The 23,962-nt window shown below is 44.5% G+C and overlaps 1 protein-coding gene across 1 annotated transcript in view; it reads left to right on the top strand.

Annotated features, from left to right (window-relative positions):
* Nucleotides 1-23,962, top strand: part of LOC126198908 (myrosinase 1-like) — an 85,154-nt gene that overhangs the window by 32,382 nt on the left and 28,810 nt on the right. The window contains exons 3-7 of the mRNA XM_049935535.1: nucleotides 7,552-7,686; nucleotides 11,477-11,599; nucleotides 11,669-11,852; nucleotides 22,414-22,508; nucleotides 22,754-22,901. Of these exons, the coding sequence (XP_049791492.1) occupies nucleotides 7,552-7,686; nucleotides 11,477-11,599; nucleotides 11,669-11,852; nucleotides 22,414-22,508; nucleotides 22,754-22,901 (685 nt within the window). The remainder of the gene's footprint in view (nucleotides 1-7,551; nucleotides 7,687-11,476; nucleotides 11,600-11,668; nucleotides 11,853-22,413; nucleotides 22,509-22,753; nucleotides 22,902-23,962) is intronic.

Genomic DNA, 23,962 nt, shown 5'->3' with positions numbered 1-23,962 from the left:
ATAAAAAATAAAACTAAATAAATGAATAAATAAAAACATTCACAATAAAAAAACACGCGGAAGGTCCCCGGTTGGACCCCGGGCGGAAACATTACTAAAAAAAAAAGAAACAAAAAAAAGGGGTAACGTCTTTGACACTTAATCAAAACGTCCTTTGCCAAGGGTTGAAACCCACCACCGCTTAAATTTTGATTGATAATCAGCGTTAGCGGCCAAAGCTCCCTCATTCTGACAACGGCCTTGCCAAAGAGGGCAGAGTAGATGACAGAGGTCCAGGGCACTCTTTTGTCCTTGCGGTAGGAAACAGCCCTAAAGGCGGAAGAATCTGCAATGATCAACAGCAAGAGGATACAGAAGCCGATGGAAACAACTGCAGTAAAGACACATATCATGTATCCACAGGAGATGTGGCCTTTAATTGAAACAGTGTCATGATGCTTTCTCCATTCCCAAAAGATTCGCCGGTCGGTGTGGCCGAGAGGTTCTAGGCGCTTTAGTCTGGAACCGCGCGACCGCTACGGTCGCAGGTTCGAATCCTACCTTGGGAATGTATGTATGTGATGTCCTTAGGCTAGTTAGGTTTAAGTAGTTCTAAGTTCGCAACGCTGCAGTAAAATGCAACGGCAAAAATCTACACAATTCCGGCGACCGGACGCTCAAATGCCTCCCGGCCCACAAGAAGGCAAACGATTCAGAAGCGGAATTACTCCACGAAGATGGTGAGAGTGTGCCACTTCAATATAGAAGGCTACACAAGGACGAAAGGAGAAATCCTTGAAAAAATTGTAACAAGAGAAAGAGTAAGTGTCGTACTCTTGCAGGAGACACACCTGACCAGGATTCACCAATGTGGGATACTCAGGACACGACAAACATGGTATGGCGACCCTGGTGAAAAATGAGCTTCTAGGAAACCTCGAGAACAATGTGGAATCGGTTCCACACGCAATAGGCATTAAACTGGAAGATATGACAATCTACAATGTCTACAAACCACCTTCACAGCAATGGCCTATAGGAATCTTACCGCAGGCTAATCATCCAGCAATCTATGCCGGCGACTTTAATTCCCAGCACACCAGATGGGGATATCAGAGATCCACTCCGGAAGGCGTTGGACTAAGTGACTGGGCTGACAACCGGGACCTACACCTCCTGTTTGATCCCAAGGACAGAGCGTCCTTCAATTCAAAAGTATGGGGCACAAAGACGACACCTGACCTGACCTTTGTCACACGCGGCGCAACGGGCGTACCAATGCAAGCTACAAGAAGAGTCCTCGAAGCTTTCCCACGGAGCCAACACCTCCCGATTATTGTGGAGATCGGCCTTTCCATCCCAATCATAAAGAACCCCCCGATTCCACGGTGGAATCTGAGAAAAGCAGACTGGGGGAAATATAAATTTTTTATTGACAAGACAATAAATCGAATACGACCAAGTCCAGAGAACTACCAAAGGTTTGTAAACCTGATATATAAAGGGGCCCTAAAGGCTATCCGCCGAGGGGCCCGGAGGGAATACATTCCTTGCTGGTCAGAGGAGTGTGAGTCATTGTTAGAGCAGTATGAGAGGAGTGGGGAGGGCGAGACTGCAGAACGACTGATCAGCACTATGAACGAGGAACGTAGGAACAGCTGGAAGATGGCAATGGAGAATCTGGACTTTACCCATTCTAGCAGGAAGAGCTGGGGTCTACTACGGAAACTGGGTGGTGCCACAACACCACGAAGATCGGCCGCGGGTGTGGGCCCATCCGAAATAGCGACTGCCATGAAACAGACCTCCAAAATACGCCTGAAGACTGAGGAGAAGAAAAGGATCTCCAGGAACCTAACCAAGGAATTAGCCAATAATCCAACTAATCTAGATATTGTCAAAGCAGTAGACGTCGAGGAGATTACCCAGGCCCTAACACTAATGAAAACAGGGAAAGCAGCCGGACCCGACGAAATCCTCCCAGAATTTCTGAGGGAGCTGGGACCCATTGGGAGGAAATGGTTGGCCAAGCTCTTCACGGAAAGCATTAAATCATGTGCACTCCCGAAGTTATGGAAAGAAGCTAAGGTAATAGCGGTACTGAAACCAGGGAAGGATGGAGATAATCCGAAGAACTATAGACCGATCTCACTGCTTTGTACCTCTTACAAACTATTTGAGAGAATATTACTGGCCAGACTAGCACCATACATTGAGGCGAACCTCCCGGACTATCAAGCAGGGTTCCGTGTGGGAAGGAACTGCTGTGAACAAGTTTTGTCCCTTACAACATATATAGAGAAAGGCTATCAGAACAAGCTGAAAACGGGCCTGGTATTAATAGATCTTACATCATCCTATGACACTGTCTGGACCGAAGGACTACTGCTCAAGCTTACTCGAATTATCAAATGCAATCAGACGTACACATTACTAAAAAATATGCTGACAGGCAGGAAGATCAAGGTCTATCTCCATGGAAAGAGCAGCAAAAGCATGGTCATAAACAATGGCCTGCCGCAGGGGTCAGCCTTGGCGCCGACCATTTTTAATTTATACATATCTGATATGCCGAGCACCAGGTCGCGTAAATTTGCGTATGCGGATGATCTGGCCATCGTATACCAAAGCAAAAATTTCGAAGATCTTGAAAAAACATTGAATGCGGACCTTGAAGCACTGAACACCTACTACCTTAAGTGGCATTTGCATCCCAACCCCAATTAAACGACCAGTACCATAATGCACCTTAATAACAGAGCTTCAAACAGGAAACTACAGCTTTCCCTGAATGACCGGCATATCAGACATGAAGATAAGCCCAAATATCTGGGAGTAAAATTAGACCGTACACTAACGTTTAGCTCCCATCTGGAAGACACCAAACAGAAATTAAAATCTCGAAATGCCATTATGTCTAAACTGGCCGGAACATCATGGGGGTGCGGAGCTAAGGACGTCAGCATTAGCCCTCGTGTACAGCGTGGCTGAATATTGTTCACCAGTCTGGGCGAAAAGTGCGCATGTAAATAAAGTAGACACCCAGTTGAAAGAGGCGATGAGAATTATCTCAGGCACACTTAGCGCTACCCCATGTGACTGGCTCCCAGTCCTTGCCAACATAGAACCCCCTGATATAAGGCGCTCCATGGCGACCTCAAGAATATATAGGAAGATCGTACACAATCCAGAACTCCCTATACACCAAGACTTATCACCCATCAACAGGCTAAAATCTAGGTCCCCCTTTTGGAAGATTGGCAGGGAATTACAGGACTTCGACCCAAAGCTAGCCTGGGGGGAATCATGGAGCAAAGCGACACACAAGAACCAAAAGCTTATCGATGACCCCAGCAAGAAGATAAATGGTTTTGATCTCCCTCGGAAGCTCTGGGTTGCCTTAAATCGCCTTAGAACAAACGTGAGAAGATGCAAACATCTAATGAATAAGTGGGGACTTGCGGAGAGTCCCGTGTGTGAATGTGGTGAAATCCAGACAATGGACCACCTACTGGTGTGTGAAGTGGTAGGATATAGTGGTGAACTGAAGGACATACATTAATTGCCTGACCTAGCCATAGATTGGCTCAAAACTGTAAGTAGCATTGAGTAGTGTTGTAATTTCCTGGTGGATTGTAATGACACTGTAATATTTGCCTTGTATATGCCTAACGAATAAATAAATAAGTTCTAAGTTCAAGGGGACTGATGACAGATGTTAAGTCCCATAGTGCTCAGAGCCATTTGAACCATTTGAACCAAAAGATTCAGGAATAGTCCCCTTTCGGGTCTGCCAAGGGGACTGCCAAGGAGAGGTGACCATGAGACAAAGACTGAATAACCGACGAAAGGATAACGTTCTACGAGTCGGGGCATGGAATGTCAGAAGCTTGAACGCGGTAGGGAAGCTAGAAAATCTGAAAAGGGAAATGCAAAGGCTCAATCTAAACATAGTAGGTGAAATGGAAAGAAACAAGGATTTCTAGTCAGATGGGAATAAGGTAATATCAACAGCAGCAGAAAATGGTATAACGGAATTAGGAAGGTAATGCTAAGAATGTGTTGCAGTAAACAGTTCAGTGACAGGGTTGTTCTGGTCAGAATCAATAGCAAACCAACACCAACAACGATAGTTAAGGTACACATGCGGACGTCTCAAGCTGAAGATGAAAAGATGGAGAAACTATATGAGGATATTGAAAGGGTAATACAGTACATAAAGGGAGATGAAAATCTAATAGTCATGGGTAACTGGGCTGCAGTTGTAGGGGAAGGAGCAGAAGAAAAGGTTACAGGAGAATGGGGTTAGTAATGAGAGAGGAGAAAGACTAATTGAATTCTGTAACAAATGTCAGCTAGTAACAGCGAATACTCTGTAATAAATTTCAGCTAGTAATAGCGAATACTCTGTTCGAGAATCACAAGAGGAGGAGGTATACTTGGAAAAGCCTGGGTGAGATGGATGGATCTCAGTTAGATTACATCAAGGTCAGACAGAGATTGCGAAATCAGATACTGGATGGTAAGGCGTACCTAGAAGCAGATATCGACTCAGATCACAATGAAGTAGCGATGAAGAACAGGCTGAAGTTGAAGAGATTATTCAGGAAGAATCAATAAGCAAGGAAGTGGGATACAAAAGTAAACGCGGAAAGTTCTCTAAGGCTATAGATGAAGCAATAAAGAATAGCTCGGTAGGCAGGGCAGTTGAAGAGGAATTGACGTCTAAAAAGGGAAATCACAGAAGTTGGAAAGAAAAACGTAGGTACAAAGAAGGTAAATGCGAAGAAACCATGGGTAACAGAAGAAATACTGCAACTGATCGATGAAAGAAGGAAGTTCAAAAATGTTCAGGGAAGTTCAGGAAACAGAAATACAAGTCGCTGAAGAATGAAATAAATAGGAAGTGCAGGGGAGCTAAGACGAAATGTTTGCATGAAAAATGTGAAGAAATCGAAAAATAAATGTTGGTAACGTTAAGAGTGCAACGGGAATTCCACTGTTAAATGCAGAGGAGAGAGCGGCTAGGTGGAAAGAGTAGATTGAAGACCTCTATGAGGGGGAAGATTTGTTTGATGTGATAGAAGAAGAAGCAGGAGACGATTTAGAAGAAATACGGGATTCAGTATTAGAATCAGAACTAAAAGAGCTTTGCAGGACTCAAGATCAAATAAGGCAGAAGGTATAGATAACATTCCATCAGAATTTCAAAAATCATTGAGGGAAGTGGCAACAAGAAGACTATTCGGATTGGTGTGAGGGAATTCTGACGTTGCAGTTGAAAATGGAAGCAAGACTAAAGAAAAATCAGAACACGTTTATAGGATTTGTTGACCTGGAAAATGCGTTCGACGATATAAAATGGTGCAAGACGTTCGAAATGCTGAGAAAAATAGGGATAAGCTATAGGGAGAAACGGGTCATATGCAATATGTACAAGAGCCTAGAGGGAATAACAAGAGTGGACGACCAAGAACGAAGCGCTCGTATTGAAAAGAGTGTAAGACACGGATGTAGTCTTCCCCTCTACTGGTCAATCTGTACATCGAAGAAGCAGGAAATAAAAGAAATGTTCAGGAGCGCAACTAAAATTGAAGGCGAAACGATCTTAATAATAAGAGTCGCTGGTAACGTTGCTACCCTGAGTGAAACTGAAGAAGAATTACATGATATGCTGAACGGAATGAACAATGTATTGAGTACAGAATATGGATTGCCAGTAAAACGAAGGAAGACGGAAGTAATGAGAAATAGTGGAAATCAGAACAGCGCGAACTTAACATCAGGATTGATGTTCACGAAGCAGATGGAGTTAAGGAATTCTGCTACATTGGCAGCAAAATAACCAGTGACGGACGGAGCAAGGAGGACATCATAAGCAGACTGGCACTGACAAGAAGGGCAATCTTGGCTAAGAGAAGTTTACTAGTGTCAAACGTAGCACTAAATTTGAGGAAGAAATTCCTGGGAATGTACGTCTGGAGCACAGCATTGTATGGTAGTGAAACATGGCCTGTGGGAAAACCGGAACAGAGGAGAATCGGAGTATCTGACATGTGATGCTACAGACGAATGTTGAAAATTAGGTGGACTGATAAGGTAAGGAATGAGGAGTTTCTGCGCAGAATCGGCGAGAAAAGGAATATGTAGAAAACACAGACAAGGAGAAAATACGGGATGACAGGCCATCTGTTAAGACATCAGGGAGTGACTTTCGTGGTACTAGAGGGAGCTGTAGAGGGCATAAACTGTAGAGGAAGACAGAGATTGTAATACATCCAGCAAATAATTGAAGACGTAGGTTGCAAATGCTACTTTGAAATGCAGAGGTTGGCACAGGAGAGGAATATGTGGCAGGCTGCATCAACCCAGTCAGAAGGCTGATGACTCACAAAAGATAAAAGATATGGTATCCATTAAATTTCCACGCGAGGACACACAAGTAACACAAAATAATCATTGTATTGTATGTTAACCGGGGGCCCAGAAACGACGGAGAGGCTCCGTCCCCGCCGCAGCCGCAGTGGTCCACAACCGCACGACGACTACTGCAGTCCACTCCTCCGCCGCCCCACCCCTCTTTCAGGGTTATTGTGGGGTTCGGCCTCCGGTGGACCCCCCCCCCCCCCCCCCCAGGGAACGTCTCACACCAGACGAGTGTAACCCCTATGTTTGCGTGGTAGAGTAATGGTGGTGTACGCTTACGTGGAAAACTTGTTTGTCTGCAATTGCCAACATAGTGTAGCTGAAGCGGAATAAGGGGAACCAGCCCGCATTCGCCGAGGCAGATGGAAAACCGCCTAAAAACCATCCACAGACTCGCCGGCTCACTCGGACCTCGACACAAGTCCGCCGGGCGGATTCGTGCCGGGGACCAGGCGCTCCTTCCCAATCCGGAAAGCCGTGCTGGAATGGCTAATAGTCATAATTCGATATGAATCTTTTTAAAGGACTTCACGGTGACCTTAACTATAAAAATCACTTTATTTACAAATCCCTCGATTGCCGTTTCAGTCTCTGGGACCATTTTCAAGTGGAAAAATTTCGCTCTTTATCGTAAAGACTGAAATTACAATCGTAGAAGAATGTTAGGGCGACAATCAAGACCCAAAAAATGTTATGAAAAAGGATTAGTGTGTATTTAATCCGTTCTACTGAAACGATGTCGTCTGCTAGATTGTGGATCAAAAATTTCTCCCTACACTTAGCACTAGCTAGGCGTAATGGAAGCGAACATAATTTTTTTTTTCTATGAACATTGCGATTATTTCCAAATAATTTACGCAACAAATGATTTGTTCTTACACAGTTTTTTATTGTATTTAATTATTATTTTTAACATATTTGAAACTTCTATATGAACTACATTTTAAGCTACCTTTTCTGTACAGCGACACACAACAACATACGCCACCAATAATTAAGTTGATTTTATTAATGCTGAAGTTGAATTTGTATTTTTAAGAAAATGTGGTATTGATCGGTTTGAAGTCTGGAATGTTTAATGTTATGACTGGGGTGTGATGTTTGTATAGCTAATTTTTCCTTAGCTGCGATTTTTTTCTCCCTCAGGCAGACGTGTACCGCTTTTCCATCTCCTGGTCTCGCATTCTGCCCACTGGAGACATCGACGTCATCAATCAACCAGGCATCGACTACTACAACAACCTCATCAATGAGTTGCTGGACAACGGGATCCAGCCTGTGGTAAGGAAGGGTGTCATCACATCAACTCCAATCAGAAGGCGATAAATGTCTCACGCTTCTGTTATTTACTGAAAATGGTCTAGATGAGACGAAGGTACAGCTTGAAATGAAAGTTTAGTCGCGGCAAGTATCCTGCCATATTTTAAATATTTGACGCACCTACTTGGGAAACGGACATGTTGATTCTATGCCACGGGTTGGCCTGAGGATAGTACTGTGTACCGAAAGCGTTAGCCAGTAGGCCAAATACGAGGGTTATTCGGAAAGTAAGGAACGATCGGTCGCGAAAGGGAAACGACAGTGAAAATCCAATGAAGTTTTGCACAGGTGTGTTGGGCAGTGTCTCTAGTGTGCCTGTCGATCGCATTAAGTCGTTCTTTTTAGTTCTGAGCACACAGGGAGCACATAAAGATACCTAGAACAATAGTGTCTCCCGACAAGTACGAGGGTGTGGTGAGAAATTTCGCCTGAATCTATGCAGCCAACATTACATAACCGTCGTGCGTTTTCTTCTTCAAGACAATTCTCAGCCGCATTCTGCAGGGGCTATGAAGATGTTCCTGCATCGTTTTCAATTGCAAACGTGTGATTACCCACAATACAGCCCGTAGTTGTCTCCCTCTGAGTTTCATCTCTGCTCACATGAATCGCTGGCTACGAAGACAATATTTTGGCACAGACAACGAGCTGTAGGCCAGTGTAGAGAATTGGCGGAATGCATTGGCGGCTGCCTTCTATAACGGGGGTATTGGAAAGTTGGTTCAACGCTACGACAAACGTCTAAGTCGGATCGGCGACTATGGAGATAAGTAGCTGGAAGTTGTAGCTAACTGTTGCAAATAAAACAGTTTTGATTTTCACTGTGGTTTCCATTTCGCGACCTGTCGTTCCTTACTTTACGAATAGCACTCATAAATACATTCCGACTATAGACTAAAAGAAATATTATTCTAAAACGAATACCGCACAAGACTAACTTCGGACTCCTGTATCTAGAGAGCACGTAAAATTCACTTTAAAAATAATTTTGTTTGTAACGAGATACAAAACGACACTGTCCGTGGATACTGGGCTTCGCATGAAAGATGTGATAAGCGGTATTTGCTTGGGCTGACTCCAGCTAACATTGCAAAAACGAAATTGCAAATATCTGTGGAAACACCAAAGAAAAAGTGGCTGACAACCCGCAGGAGAGACACTCAGTATACACGCTCTAAGAACAAAAAAGAAAGACCCACAACAAAGGAATTATCCCAATCAGATGGAAATCACGAGATGTGAAGCATATGTACAGATAAAGAAACGATTACAATTGCAGAAAAATTGGGTTATTTATTCAAGAGAAAGAGCTTGACAAATTGAGCAGGTCTCAGTTCAATAAGGTATTGGTCCACCTCATCACTTGCTTTGGTCCTTTGTCCCACTGCCACACGGGGGTCGGCCTTGTTACTATGGAAGTTTCAGAGGGTGGCCGGCTGCCCTTCCTGTGTCGCCACCCCCATCATGCGTGTGGCCCGACTTGGAGTTCTGACGGGCGATCGGTTGTATTGGCCGCATTAAGTGATAGACTCGGATTTAGGCTCTACGGCTACTGGCTGGCAGCCAGGTTTTACGCCTAAGACTGTACGTTATTTCTACACTACTTGGATGTTTCAGCTATGTGATTCAGTTGTCTAAATGAACTAGTTTCATTATACATTCGTTCCTCACTCACCTTTGGTAAATTTAAAAGTAAGGGTGAAAGCATTAAGGGTAGGATGGGAATTCCACCACTAAACGCAGAAGAAAGAGCAGATATGTGGAAAGAGTACATTGAGACGGAGAACTGTTTGATCATGTGATAGAAGGTGAAATTGGAGTCTATATGGAAAAGAAAGGGGATCCAGTATTAGAGTCAGAATTTAAAAGAGCTTTCGAAGACTTCCAAATGTGACAGATAACATGCCGTCGGAATTTCTGAAGTCATTGGGGTTGTGGCAACGAAACGACTGTTCTAGTTGGTGTATAGAATTTGGGACAGGCGACATAGTATCAAACTGTCGGAAAAACATCAGCCACACAATTCCAGAGATAACAACTAATGGACATTCTGCTTAACAGTCATGCATTCAAGTTGCTGCCAAGAATAATATACAGAAGAATGGAAAAGAATGTTGAGGATTCGTTAGATGATGATCGGTTTTGCTTTATGAAAGGTAAAGGCACCAAAGACGTAATTCTGGTATTGCGGTTGATTATGAAAGCAAGAATGAAGAAAAATCAAGACACGTACATAGGATTTGTCGACTTGCAAAAAGCGTAAAGTGCTGCAAGATGCTCGAAATTCTGAGTAGAGAGGTGTAAGCTATCGGGAAAGACGGGTAATATACGAGATGTACAAGAACCAGGAGGGAACAATAAGACTGGAAGTGCTCGGATTAAAAAGGGTAGAGAGGCAATCTATCACCCCTAGTGTGCAATCTATACATCGAAGACGCAATGACGGAACTAAAAGTAGGTTTGAGAGTGGGATTAAAATGCAAAGGATATCAATGATAAGACTCGATGATGACGTTGCTATCTTCAGTGAAGGTCAAGGAGAATTACAGAATCTGTTGAATGGAATGAACAGTCTGATGAGTACAGAATATGCATTGAAAATAAATCGAAGAAAGACGAAAGTAATGAGACTTAGCAGACATGAGAACAGCGAGATGCATAACTTAATATCAAATTTGGCGCTGACAAAGTAGACGAAATTAAGGAATTCGACTACCTTGGAAGCAAAATAAAATATGACGAGCGAAGGAAACAGGACGTAAAAAGTAGACTAGCACAGGCAAAATGGGCATTGCTGGCCAAGAGAAGTATACTAGTATCAAACGTGGGTCTAATGTGAGAAAGAAGCTTCTGGGAATATACGTTTGGAGTACTGCATTGTATGGCAGTGAATTAAGGACTATGAGAAAATCGGAATAGAATAGAATCATTTGAGATGTGGTCTTCAGAAGAATGTTGAAAATTAGGTGGACTGATAAAGTAAGGAATGTGGAGGTTCTCCACAGAACTTCCGAAAAAAGGAACATATCTAAAACACCGAGGGTTAGAGACAAGATGATAGAACATTTGTTACGACGTCAGTGAATAACCTCCGTGGGTCTAGAGGGAGCTGTAGAAGGTAAAAATGATAGAGGAAGACCGAGATTGGAATACATTTAATCAATATTTGAAGACGTAGGTAGCAAGCGCTACTCTGCAATGAAGAGGTTGGTGCAGGAGAGGAATTCGCAACAGACCAATCAGAAGAGTGACGAATAAAATACCTACACAATATATGTGACAGGCTGCTCCTACTGTAAATATGAATGGTACAACGGAACAGCTGTAGTAACTGATTATTTTATGATTTTAGGTTACTGCTCGTAACACAAACAGATGTAATATCATTTGGTTCAGTATAATAGTAGCTAACGTAAGTTTGTTTCGTAATAGTTACTATTGACATTATGTTTTTTGCGAAGGTGACGCTAATGTTACGTTTCCTGTATCTAGGGGCCTGATGAAAATGGCTTGACCACCATAACCACTGAAAATTAAATAAGTGAAAAAACAGACAGACAGCTGACGGTGTTATTCAGAGGTTCATACAGCAGCTGTTAATTGTTTTGAGCTCAGTCGCCACGCAGATTGCTCATAATCAGACACTTGTCAGTTACTGTGGATTTTTGTGGCACAGTGTTACAAGTGCGAGCTGCACAAGCTTGATAAGTGTCATCAGATGCTAACCACAAATATGATTTTTATGGTGCAGGTGACGATGTACCACTGGGATCTACCACAAGCGCTTCAGTACCTCGGTGGCTGGCCCAATGGGCTGATCGCCGACTACTTCGTGGAGTACGCCAGAGTTCTCTTCGACAACTTCGGGGACAGGGTGAGTGAAGGTGGCGATAGCCGCCCAACAAAGCCGCCGCAGCTCGGCTGACGGTGCGCGTTTCCGCAGGTGAAGTGGTGGATAACGTTCAACGAGCCGGGTGTCTTCGTCTCGGGCTACGCTGAGGTGGGCACCGCGGCGCCGTCGCAGCCCGCCCCCGGCATCGGCGACTACCTGGCCATCCACACGCTGCTGAGGGCGCACGGCCGCGTCTACCGCCTGTACGACCAGCAGTACCGGGCCACACAGAACGGTCAGTACCATAGCACAGCCACTGCAACGCCAGGCGCACATAGGGGCGTACGCAAAGCAAAGTGAAGAGCCTTACACACACATCAATTCATCGACCGACCGGCTGACAAGTTATGCGTGTTAAGCCGTCGGCACACGGACCGTGCATCCGAACGTTGAGCGTTGAGCGTGCCGAGTTTCTGACGTCATAGCGTGGAATAGCACGTTCTGGAGTCTTTCCGAACGTGCAGAGCAATATCTGGCATGTCAGATATTCTGAGTGTGCGTCTGAGCGTTGACCAATGAGATGGCACAACGCCGCCTACGTCACACGCACGCCGTCTCCCTTCAGTACAGAGTTGTAAGGCGCCATATTGGCATTCATTTCAAGCCTATATGAATATATGCCGTTTCTGAGCACCAGCAAATTGAGAATCACTGGAAAACCCGTTGTTAACTGTGTGATTCTTTCCAATAAAATAATGAGAAACAAAATATTCGTGGCAAAAGAATTATTGTTGGTTGGTTGGTTGTTTTGGGGAAGGAGACAAGACAGCGAGGTCATCGGTCTCATCGGATTACGGAAGGACGGGGAAGGAAGTCGGCCGTGCCCTTTGAAAGCACCCATCCCGGCATCTGCTTGAAGCGATTTAGGGAAATCACGGAAAACCTAAATCAGGATGGCCAGATGCGTGATTGAAGCGTCGTCCTCCCGAAAAGAATTATTGTAAATTGCGTGTTATGAGAGTAGGCTATTTTAAGGCAACGACACACTGAAGATCCACCCAAAACACATTGTTCTTGGTCAATTTGTTATAATTAAATTTCAATTAGTAACATAGCTATGACTAAGGTTTTCAGCAAGGGGTAGAATAAGATAAACATTATTTCATCATCCCCACATTTTGGTAAAACCCCAAGGTCAGTCCTACTTGTGTGGTGTTGGTTTAGCGTAATGGATAGTGTCACTGTCCTGAGTTGGGGCGGTAGTTCGCGTCTTGCCACTTCCAATATTTTTCCTAACATTCGCGTTTTTATTCGTTTCTGATACTTTATTATTAGTTTAATATAAGTATATACTATAATATTTGATGTTATGTAAATATAGGTTCACCTTTTTTTGAGGGGTGACTTCGTTCGATTGGCTTAATCTTCAGGACAGCTTGCGCTACTTGTATAAAGATATTTTGCTCCTTTTTCTTTTACGCTTCGTAATTCATATGTTGCAAAGATTCTGCTACTGGGTAGGAAAGTAAGACTGACCTTGGGGTTTTACCGAAATGTGGGAATGATGAAATAATGTTTATCTTTGTGGAGTCACCGCCAGACACCACACTTGCTAGGTGGTAGCCTTTAAATCGGCCGCGGTCCGTTAGTATACGTCGGACCCGCGTGTCGCCACTATCAGAGATTGCAGGCCGAGCGCCGCCACACGGCAGGTCTAGAGAGACTTCCTAGCACTCGCCCCAGTTGTACAACCGACTTTGCTAGCGATGGTTCACTGACAAAATACGCTCTCATTTGCCGAGACGATAGTTAGCATAGCCTTCAGCTACGTCATTTGCTACGACCTAGCAAGGCGCCATGTTCAGTTACTATTGATATTGTAAATAATGTACAGACAAGAGCTACGTTCAACATTAATGCATTAAAGTTAAGTATTCCACCAGCTACATCCTTTTTTTCTAGTCTAAATTCCTTGTCCTGTTCCAGACCTCACGCCAGCCTGCGTGAGCTAAAACGCGTGCCTTTCGGCTTCCTCTCGAATTCCTGGGTTGGCTCTCCTGCCAATCCACAACAATCTTATGCGGAGAAGTATTCCAAATTTGTACCGCACTGTTTGTAATGGAACTTTTACAAACCTGCGTTCTTATTGAGAGGACATGGTACTTTCCTTTTCGTGGACGATGGAGGATATGTGCGTTTTAATAGAGCTAAAGTGGGAATTTTACGCGCGCCCGTTGAGTAAACAGTGTGATTTACGAACTAGAAACATCCCTCAACTGCCGCTCGAGTACGTGGCGATCGCGTATACCACGTCAGGGTCCACGTACCGCATGCACAAGTCGCATCGTTCCTGAGCGTTCAGCAGCACGTTGAACTTGGCACGCTCAACGTTAACGTTCGACAGCACGGTCCATGTGCCGACGGCTTTAGGCTTGTTGGCCGACTGACCGGCCGGTTTTTCTTGTCGATCAGTCGGTTGGGCAACGCCCATCGGTCAGAGCCCTGTCGGAAGCCAATGCAGAGGAACGTGCGGCTTTCTCTCGGCCTTATTTTGGCCTTGTTAATTCTAAAACAAATTTCAGTTTTGGTGTCTGTATGATGCTGAGTGGCATCTCATAGAACATTACCTCAATGCATGTAAGATAAACACTTTGCATACAGCGATAGGAACAGGGCGGCGCCATGTGGCCAGGTAGCAGTTCCTGTCCAGGAATTGACTGACATGAATATCAGTACTTCCATGTCATGACAACTGGCCACATGCACCAAGGCCATTCCCATAATCCTGATATCATCTTGTCGTTGCCCTGTGTGTACGCCATTGTGTATGCGACACTACCGCTATCCGCATATGTACATATGGCTATCCCATGACTTTTGTCACCTCAGTCTTATTACAACATCCTCTCAGTTTTCGGGAATTGTCGTTACTCCATACCATAATACTTTTGATAATAATCGTAGGCGTACTGAGTCAAATACTTTTCGGAAATCGCGAAATACTGCTTCTACCTCACTGTCTTGATCCATGGCTTTCAGGATGTCATGTGAGAAAAATGCGATTTGTGTTCCACATTATCTGTGTTTTCTAGATCCATGCTGATTGACATGGAGGAGATCGTTCTGTTCAAGATACCTTATTATGTCTGAGCTCAGAGTAAGTTCTAGGATTCTACAACAAATGGATGTCAAGGATATTTGACGGCAGTTTTGTGTATCACTTCTGCTACTCTCCTTGTACAACAGATCTGACCTGTGCTTTCTTCCAACTACTGGGCACAGTTTTTTCCGAGGGATCTACGACAGGTAGCCCCACTCATACTATGAGTGCACTTTAGCACAAACACCTTGTGCATTTTCCACCTCTGTAACTACTTCAGAATCTTTGTTGGGTGCTACACCTACATTCATGCGTTTAGAACCGGTATGTGTTGACAAATAACAGTACTCCTGCAGGACTTAGCTGAGACTCGAGTTCTGGCAGCTGCTGCCGCTGTGGTACGGCATAATCGAAAAACACCGGATCCAAAACTTCGGGAAGACATGTTATCTAGAGTGACTGTTGTTGCTGTTGTCGGTACTGTTGAGGCGTTAGTGTGTTGTAGGACACTGGAAGTCCTCAGCCAGCACTGGATCAGTGGTTCATTGCTGCTGCTGCGGCTTTTGCATAGTCGAACGACACCAGGTCACGCAGAGATAATGAGGCCAGAGGTTTCAGCCGTTATGTGTGCAATGTCTGTGTGTCCTCGTCTGTAACAATAGTAACAAAGCCCTAAGTATAACGACACTCACACACAATGGTAATAAATGTGGTGTCACCACCAGACACCACACTTGCTAGGTGGTAGCCTTTAAATCGGCCGGGGTCCGTTAGTATACGTCGGACCCGCGTGTCGCCACTATCAGTGATAGCAGACCGAGCGCCGCCACACGGCAGGTCTAGTCTAGAGACTCCCTAGCACTCGCCCCAGTTGTACAGCCGACTTTGCTAGCGATGGTTCACTATCTACATACGTTCTCAATTGCAGAGACAACAGTTTAGCATAGCCTTCAGCTACGTCATTTGCTACGACCTAGCAAGGCGCCATATTCAGTTACTATAATGTATTCTGAACAGATAATATTGTGAATCCTGTACCGTCAAGAGCGACGTTCATCATTAATGCATTAAAGTTAAGTATCAAACTAATTACGTCCGCTTTCTGAATTCTAATTCCTTGTCATGTTCCAGACCTCACGTCAGTATAGTTCTTCCCTCCTCACGCCAGCCTACGTGAGCTAAGACGCGTGCATTTCGGCCTCCTCTCGTAACACGGTATTGGCTCTTCTGCCAACACAACAACAACAACAACAACAACAATAATAATAATAATAATAATTTGAGACTGATTGACAAAATACTGTACTTACTGATAGCCTTCTCCTTTCCACCTGATGGCTGCTGTTGATGGCACTTCTTGCTGGACAGCAATCAAATCACAAAAAAATTGTTCGAAGAGTGTGGAGCTGAACTTGCACGCCATTGACTGAGAGGGGCACAAGGACGCGGAGGGGGGGGGCGGAGAGGGGGAGGGGGAGGGACGCTGGGGTTGGGGATAGATTTGGGGCGGGAGGCTCGGGGTGGGTGTGGCCTTTACAGGGCAAAGACACGATGATGTCAGGATTCTGGGAACAGCCTGGGTGCACGTGGCCGGATGTGATAATAGGAAAGTGCTTATGCATATGTCATTGAATTCCTGGCCAACACACACACACACACACACACACACACACACACATACACACACAAATATCAGAACCTCTGGTGGTTGCCTAGGAAAGCATTTACTGTTGAAGATGGCCGACTATGCTAGAATATAAGCCCACCCGGTTAGCCGTGCGGTCTAATGCACTGCTTTCCGGGCGGGAAGGCGTGCCGATCCCCGGCACGAATGCGCCCGGCGGATTAGTGTCGAGGTCCGCTGTGCCGGCCAGTCTGTGGGTGGTTTTTAAGGCGGTTTTCCATCTGTGCGGGCATGTTCCGCTTATTCCACCTCAGTTACACTATGTCGGCGATTGCTGCGCAAACACTATCTCCACGTACGTGTACACCATCATTACTCTGCCACGCAAACATTTGGGGTTACACTCGTCTGGTGTGAGACGTTCCCGGCGGAGTCCACTGGGGGCCGAACCGCACAATAACCCTGGGTCGGTGTGGGGCGGCGGTGGGGTGAGTGGACTGCTGTATCCTGTTGTGGGGTTATGAATCACTAAGGTCTATGGCGGAGACGAAGCGTCTCTGTCGTTTCTAGGTCCCCAGTTCACTACAATACAATACAATGCTAGAATATTCGTAGCTTCTGAGAACTGTCTGTAGATAGCAGCACACCCAAGTCACTTATTGTAGATGAGTACCTGGACTTCTCGCAAGGAACACAATTTACAACGGACAATCAATCTACATTTTATAAGAAAGCCATGCTTTATCATCGGTCATGATGTGAGGAAAGAACTCCTCTCCATCCCACCTGAATTGTCGATAAAGTCATGCAGAGATGTTTCCAGGCCGTGTTGTGTGCAACTTTCGAAATTTCTAGTACTTGTTTTTCATCCAGTTTAGTCAAATTCAATTTCAGTCCCTTCGACTACATCCTCGTACTTACAGTGAGGCCACGCAGAAAGAAAAGAATGGGAAGCAACGTGATAACACACACGCCACCAATATTACAATTTTCAGACTTTTACCTCAATGAAATCGTGATTTGCAGCTAGGAAATATGGCAGACGGCACCTAACTGCCTTCATTAAAATGATGCACTTCCATCACTGGAACTTCTCAAGTCACCTTCACAGAATGGGCCCGGAAACTCCCAGAATATTTCGTGCGACTCAACTAAAATAGTTGACTTAAATGGTCTATTCCTTTCGTGTGTGTGATGTCGAAACTATCAAGTTCCTCTGTGGAGGACGATGGGAAAAATGGAGCACAAATTTTTCATTAGTATTACCACTATACCTACACCAGAAAATGCAACAATTAATTCAATCAACATGGGTTTTTTAAGAGATTGTAACCTGCATTTATAATCGAATGCCTCTTAGACGGAGAATTTTTGTACTGTTGGTCTACAGTGCAGTAGCTACATATTGTGCAATCGTTATCGTATGAGATCCAGCGTGTAACTAGAAGAATAGGTAAAATTATAATTTCAGATTAAGTTAATGTATTTTTACTGTTCTTCTTTACCTTTCTTCTTCAATAATCTGAAAGAATTATATTTGTTGTCAGTTACTATAATGTATTAAAGTGACTTGTTATACCTGTTATATGTTGTGTATGTCCTTACTCACGTCCTTTAATCATCGGATGTATCATATTTGTAATACTGAACTATCTGCACGATACGTACGCCATATACCAATAAATTAAAAGAAAAAAATTTGCAGCGTTCTGAAGCAGACGTATAAGAGTGACTCAGAGCAGAGCTCCTTCCCATCAGCTCCAGTGACTTTTTGCTACTTGATTTTTCAGTTACTGGGAAAAACTTCTTTTGCTCAAAAGGTCTGCGGGTATCTGTGGTTGTAATGGAACATGTTGTTGTGGTCTTCAGTCCAGAGACTGGTTTGATGCAGCTCTCCATGCTACTCTATCCTGTGCAAGCTTCTTCATCTCCCAGTACCTACGGCAACCTACATCCTTCTGAATCTGTTTAGTGTATTCATCTCTTGGTCTCCCTCTACGATTTTTACCCTCCACACTGCCCTCCAATACTAAATTGGTGATCCCTTGATGCCTCAGAATATGTCCTACCAACCGATCCCTTCTTCTAGTCAAGTTGTGCCACAAATTTATCTTCTCCCCAATTCTACTCAGTACCTCCTCATTAGTTACGTGATCTACCCATCTAATCTTCAGCATCCTTCTGTAGCACCACATTTCGAAAGCTTCTATTCTCTTTTTGTCTAAACTATTTATCGTCCACGTTTCACTTCCATGCATGGCTACATTCCATATAAATACTTTCAGAAATGACTTCCTGACACTTAAATCTATACTCGATGTGAACAAATTTCTCTTCTTCAGAAACGCCTTCCTTGCCATTGCCAGTCTACATTTTATATCTCCTCTACTCCGACCATCCTCAGTTATTTTGCTCCCCAAATAGCAAAACACATTTACTGCTTGTTGTGTACATAGTTCCGCGTAGTCAGCGCGTACACAACTTTCCCCCTAGAGCGCGCCCCGCTAAGCACAACAGCGCAGGCGCAGCGCTCGTCCATCTCCGCACTACGAGATGGCACTGCCTTAGAGACGGACCAAATTATGCTTCCGCCGATCCGCGTATTAATATGTAACGCAGCCAATAAGATTTCTGCTAACGTAGAACCTTTTCTCCTCGCGGATCACACTCGCGCAGTGATAGCTGAACGCGCGAGGTATTATAACGAGTGTACAGACCTCCGATTAGTCAGTCTGCATTTGTCTGCACCAGTCTGCATTAGTCTGTACCAGTCTATAGTCAAGTTTCAGTCAGCACCTAAGAAGATTATCATATTCCTGTACATAGCCATGAAGATAAATGTATAGACACTTTGTCAAGTATCAGAGATATGTGAGAATAAGATTAACGTACCAAGACCAAAGGAACTTCAGATTGTCAATTGTAAGTAGCATCCAGAATCAAGTTATGTAATGTTTATGCTTGTTATTATTTTAATAAATGTGTGTGAAATTTAATCAAGTTCTGTTTAAAGTTGGTCGCCGTCAGTCTGCTACTCTAAGCGTGCAAGTGGCATTTCTATCGTCTGACCTAACGGCAGAAGATAAACACTCCACGAAAAGACCACGAGACATATTGCTGACACTCGCCTACTTCGATAGAGCGACAAGTCAAATAATCTGATGGTGTGTGTACTGAAGGTCTTACAGTATGCACACAACACTACTTAATTCGACTACATTCCATTATCCCTGTTTTGCTTTTGTTGATGTTCATCTTATATCCTCCTTTCAAGACACTGTCCATTCCGTTCAGCTGCTCTTCCAGGTCCTGTGCTGTCTCCGACAGAATTACAATGTCATCGGCGAACCTCAAAGTTTTAATTTCTTCTCAATGGATTTTAATTCCTACTCTTTGAAATTTTTGGACGGGTCGGATTATATATTCGGTCCCTACAAAAAAGGTGGAAATTCTGTGTCCATATTTTTCCACTGCTTTTGGACGAGTCGGATTATGTATTCGGTCCCTACAAAGTAGGTGGAAATTCTGTGTCCATATTTTTCCACTGCTTTCCTATAAACATATTCAGCTGAAATTCCATCCCGATAGGTATCCTCATATTGACATTTTTATGAATAGTTCTTTCTGCAGTTTTTAGTTATAATTTCCTGCTGATGTCTGCATGCGTTACGCGCTTGGTGGAAGGACAAACTCCGTGATTATGAAATAACATTCGAAAAGAGACTCTAGCATTTCCGATTTAATTTAATTTTTGTCGCTTTGAGTTCTAATGCCGTAACCGAGAGTCTGGGGAGTAATTACTGTACCAGTCACAGTCTTTACGCACAGGCCTATGTGTGAAGTACGTGAGACACATTTTTAAATAAGGGCGCCATAATTATTGTCTTATGAGCTCTCGAAACGTGACTATAAATTCCTTAGACACAATTTAGTGACATCTAGATTCACAGGCAATAACAGAGCCACACTAATTGAGAGATTAACTTCCTTACGACCCACCTACATCATAGCATTTTTCTCATGTTTTATGTTCTATAGATAAAATGAACAATTTCATTGTAGTCACTGCTAACGTTCTGCCTGTTTCTGAGCTACGACCTAATAATTTTGATTTTGTTGTAAAGAGATCTTCCCTTGAGAGTGAATTCTGGAAAAAATCTTCAGCTGTGAACTGGACACGACGGGTATTGGACGTGTTAAGCGTGCTTAGCTCTGATTTTGTAGCTATCTGAATTGACAGGATCTCTTCGAAAGCGGAGAACGTACCTGGAAGGACATCATTACATGTCTGTCCCCGGTAGCTGTGTGGTCAGCGCGACGGAATGTCAGTCGTAAGTGCCCGGGTTCGATTCCCGGCTGGGTCGGAGATTTTCTCCGCTAGGGGACTGGGTGTTGTGTTGTGTTGTTCTAATCATCGTAATTTTATCCCCATCGAAGCGCAAGTCGCCGAAGGGGTGTCAAATCGAAGGACTTGCACCCGGCGAATGGTCTAACCAACTGGAGGCCCTAGTCACGCGACATCTACTATATCATTACATTTTGGAATTGCTAACAGTTATTCTGATGGGACCATTTTTTCCCAGAATGCGTGAAATAGTTCCACTAGTTTCCTCCCAAACAAAGCACGTTTGAATGTAGTTGCTACCGCTGATCAAAAACTTCGAATAGCAAAGCTGTACCTCTATGCAAGACCAAAATACACTGTCCAGTCACATTAATGCGACCACATGTCCAAAGCCTGAATAACCAGCTTCTGCAGTGCGGATCGCTGCGAGAAGCGTACGGAGAGCGTCAGTGAGGTTCTGGAAGGTGAAGCCGTGCCCACTCCATTGAGACGGTCAGCTGCTCTACGTTTCTCGGTTGAGAATTCATGGTACGTACAGCCCGAGCGAGGTGATCCCACAGATTCTCGATTGGATTTAAACCCGGGCAGTTTGGCAGCCAGGGGAGCACAGTAAATCGTCCTGGTGCTCTTCGAACCATGCCGTAAACTGCGAGCAGTGTGACACGTTGCATTTTCCTGCTTGTAGATGCCTTTCTGCCGAGGAAAAACGAACTGCCTATAGGGGTGGACATGGTCCCCAAGGACAGATGCATGCCTGCGTTGATCCATTGTGCCTTCCAGAATGAAGAGATCACCAACGCAACGCTACGAAAACATTCCCCAGTCCATAACGCTCCCTACTCCGTCCTGGACCCTTCCGGCGATTGTTGCAGCCTATTTGCTTCCAGACCTTTCACCTACACGCTAACGGCCATCTGTCTGATGGTTCGTAAAATGGGATTCATCTGAAAAGGCCACCTGCCGCACTCAGTGGACGTCCATTTTTCGGTACTGGCGTGCTAATTCCAGGTTCGTCGCCGGTGAAAAGCAGTCAGCATGGATGTATGAATCAGGCGCTTGCTACCGAGGCCCATATGCAGCAACGTTCGCTAAGGGGTGCAGAGACATTGTTGGCAGCAGCTTGGTTCAAAATCGTTAAAATGGTTCTAAGCACTATGGGACTTAACATCTGAGGTCATCAGTCCCCTACAACTTAGAACTACTTAAACCTAATTAACCTAAGGACATCACACACATCCATGCCCGAGGCAGGAGTCGAACCTGCGACCGTAGCAGCAGCGCGGTTCCAGACTTAAGCCCCTAGAACCGCTCGGCCACAGCGGCCGGTAGCTTGGTTCATCTGGACGGTCAGTTGTTCAACGGCTGCACGTCTTTTCAACCGTAAACATTTCAACAGCCGTCGTTTACGCTCATGCTGCACCACAGTTGCACCTACGCCTGTTTTGGATAGCGTCATTTTGCCATGCAAGGTGTTCTTTAAACACGGTGGAATGCAAACAGTTTACAAACTTCGCCGTTTCGGAAATGATTCCACCCCTGGCCCGAAAGCCATTAAGACAGCAGCTGCACTGTTTTCCGCCTCCCCCCAACATTCTTTATACGCCCTCCACTGCCAGTGCTGCCCTCTGTTCACTGTGGGTGGTTATTGTGCGTTGACGTCGAACGCAGGAGTAGTTCACATTAACGTGACTGGACGGTGTATTTTAATAGTAGACTCTTGTTTTCATCCTGGTACAGACATTATGATTGCTGGAGAATGTCGTTAATTTACTCATATTACGTTTCAGGCAGTGTTGGAATCACGCTTAACATTCAGAACATAGAACCAGCTAGTAATTCTACTGAGGACTTAGAGGCAGTCGACAGATACATGCAGTTTGAAGTAAGTATAGTGTGAAGGTTGTTTTACGACCTTTATGCTCTCAACTATTGGTTAGAGTATAGATGGAATCATTAAAAATGGACTCTTATTATTACAGAACCACGTACATATGGCTAAACACAAACAGTTTTCTGCATCTTAGTCAATATCATGCAAATAAAATGGCATCCATACTAAATTATCAATCCCTTAATCATTAAGTTTGGTGGTTGTGACGATAACAAGTAACATTTGCTTTTCTGTAGGATGGAATCTTCGCACATCCGATCTTCAGTGAAGATGGGGATTATCCGGCAGTTGTCCGACAGAGGGTAGACGCCAATAGCGAAGCGGAGGGCAGACCCCGCTCAAGGCTACCAACTTTTACACAGGAAGAGATCGAGTACCTTAGAGGTGAGTACTGTAGCTAACCAACAATTCAACACTGACTCATTATTTCATTACGAAAAACACTTTCGTAGTTTAGTCGTGTACTGACATAATTGCTTTAAAAGTGTTATAAATTAATGGATAAGATCATGAACTACACTACTGGCCATAAAAATTGCTACTCCAAGAAGAAATCCAGATGATAAACGAGTATTCATTGGACAAATATACTATACTAGAACTGACAAGTGATTACATTTTCACGCAGTTTGGGTGCATAGATCCTGAGAAATCAGTACCCAGAACAACCACCTCTGGCCGTAATAACGGCCTTGATACGCCTGGGCATTGAGTCAAACACAGCTTGGATGGCGTGTACAGGTACAGCTACCCATGCAGCTTCAACACGATACCACAGTTCATCAAGAGTAGTGACTGGCGTATTGTGACGAGCCAGTTGCTCGGCCACCATTCACCAGACTTTTCAATTGGTGAGAGATCTGGAGAATGTGCTGGCCAGGGCAGCAGTCGAACATTTTCTGTACCCAGAAAGGCCCGTACAGGACCTGCAACATGCGGTCGTGCATTATCCTGCTGAAATGTGGGGTTTCGATGGGATCGAATGAAGGGTAGAGCCACGGGTCGTAACACATCTGAAATGTAACGTCCACTGTTCAAAGTGTCGTCAATGCGAACAAGAGGTGACCGACACGTGTAACCAATGGCACCCCATACCATCACGCCGGGTGATACGCCAGTATGGCGATGACGAATACACGCTTCACCGCGATGTCGCCAAACACGGATGCGACCATCATGATGCTGTAAACAGAACCTGGATTAATCCGAAAAAATGACGTTTTGCCATTCGTGCACACAGGTTCGTCGTTGAGTACACCAACGCAGGCGCTCCTGTCTGTGGTGCAGCGTCAAGGGTAACCGCAGCCATGGTCTCCGATCTGATATTCAATGCTGTTGCAAACGTCGTCGAACTGTTCGTGCAGCGACTGATAACCATAGGTGTTTAGTCCCATAGTGTTCAGAGCCATCTGTTCGTGCAGATGGTTGTTGTCTTGCAAACGTCC

Source organism: Schistocerca nitens, chromosome 8 (genome assembly GCF_023898315.1).
Source record: "Schistocerca nitens isolate TAMUIC-IGC-003100 chromosome 8, iqSchNite1.1, whole genome shotgun sequence".
Lineage (NCBI taxonomy): Eukaryota > Metazoa > Arthropoda > Insecta > Orthoptera > Acrididae > Schistocerca > Schistocerca nitens.
This window is presented reverse-complemented; position numbering and strand designations above follow the sequence as displayed.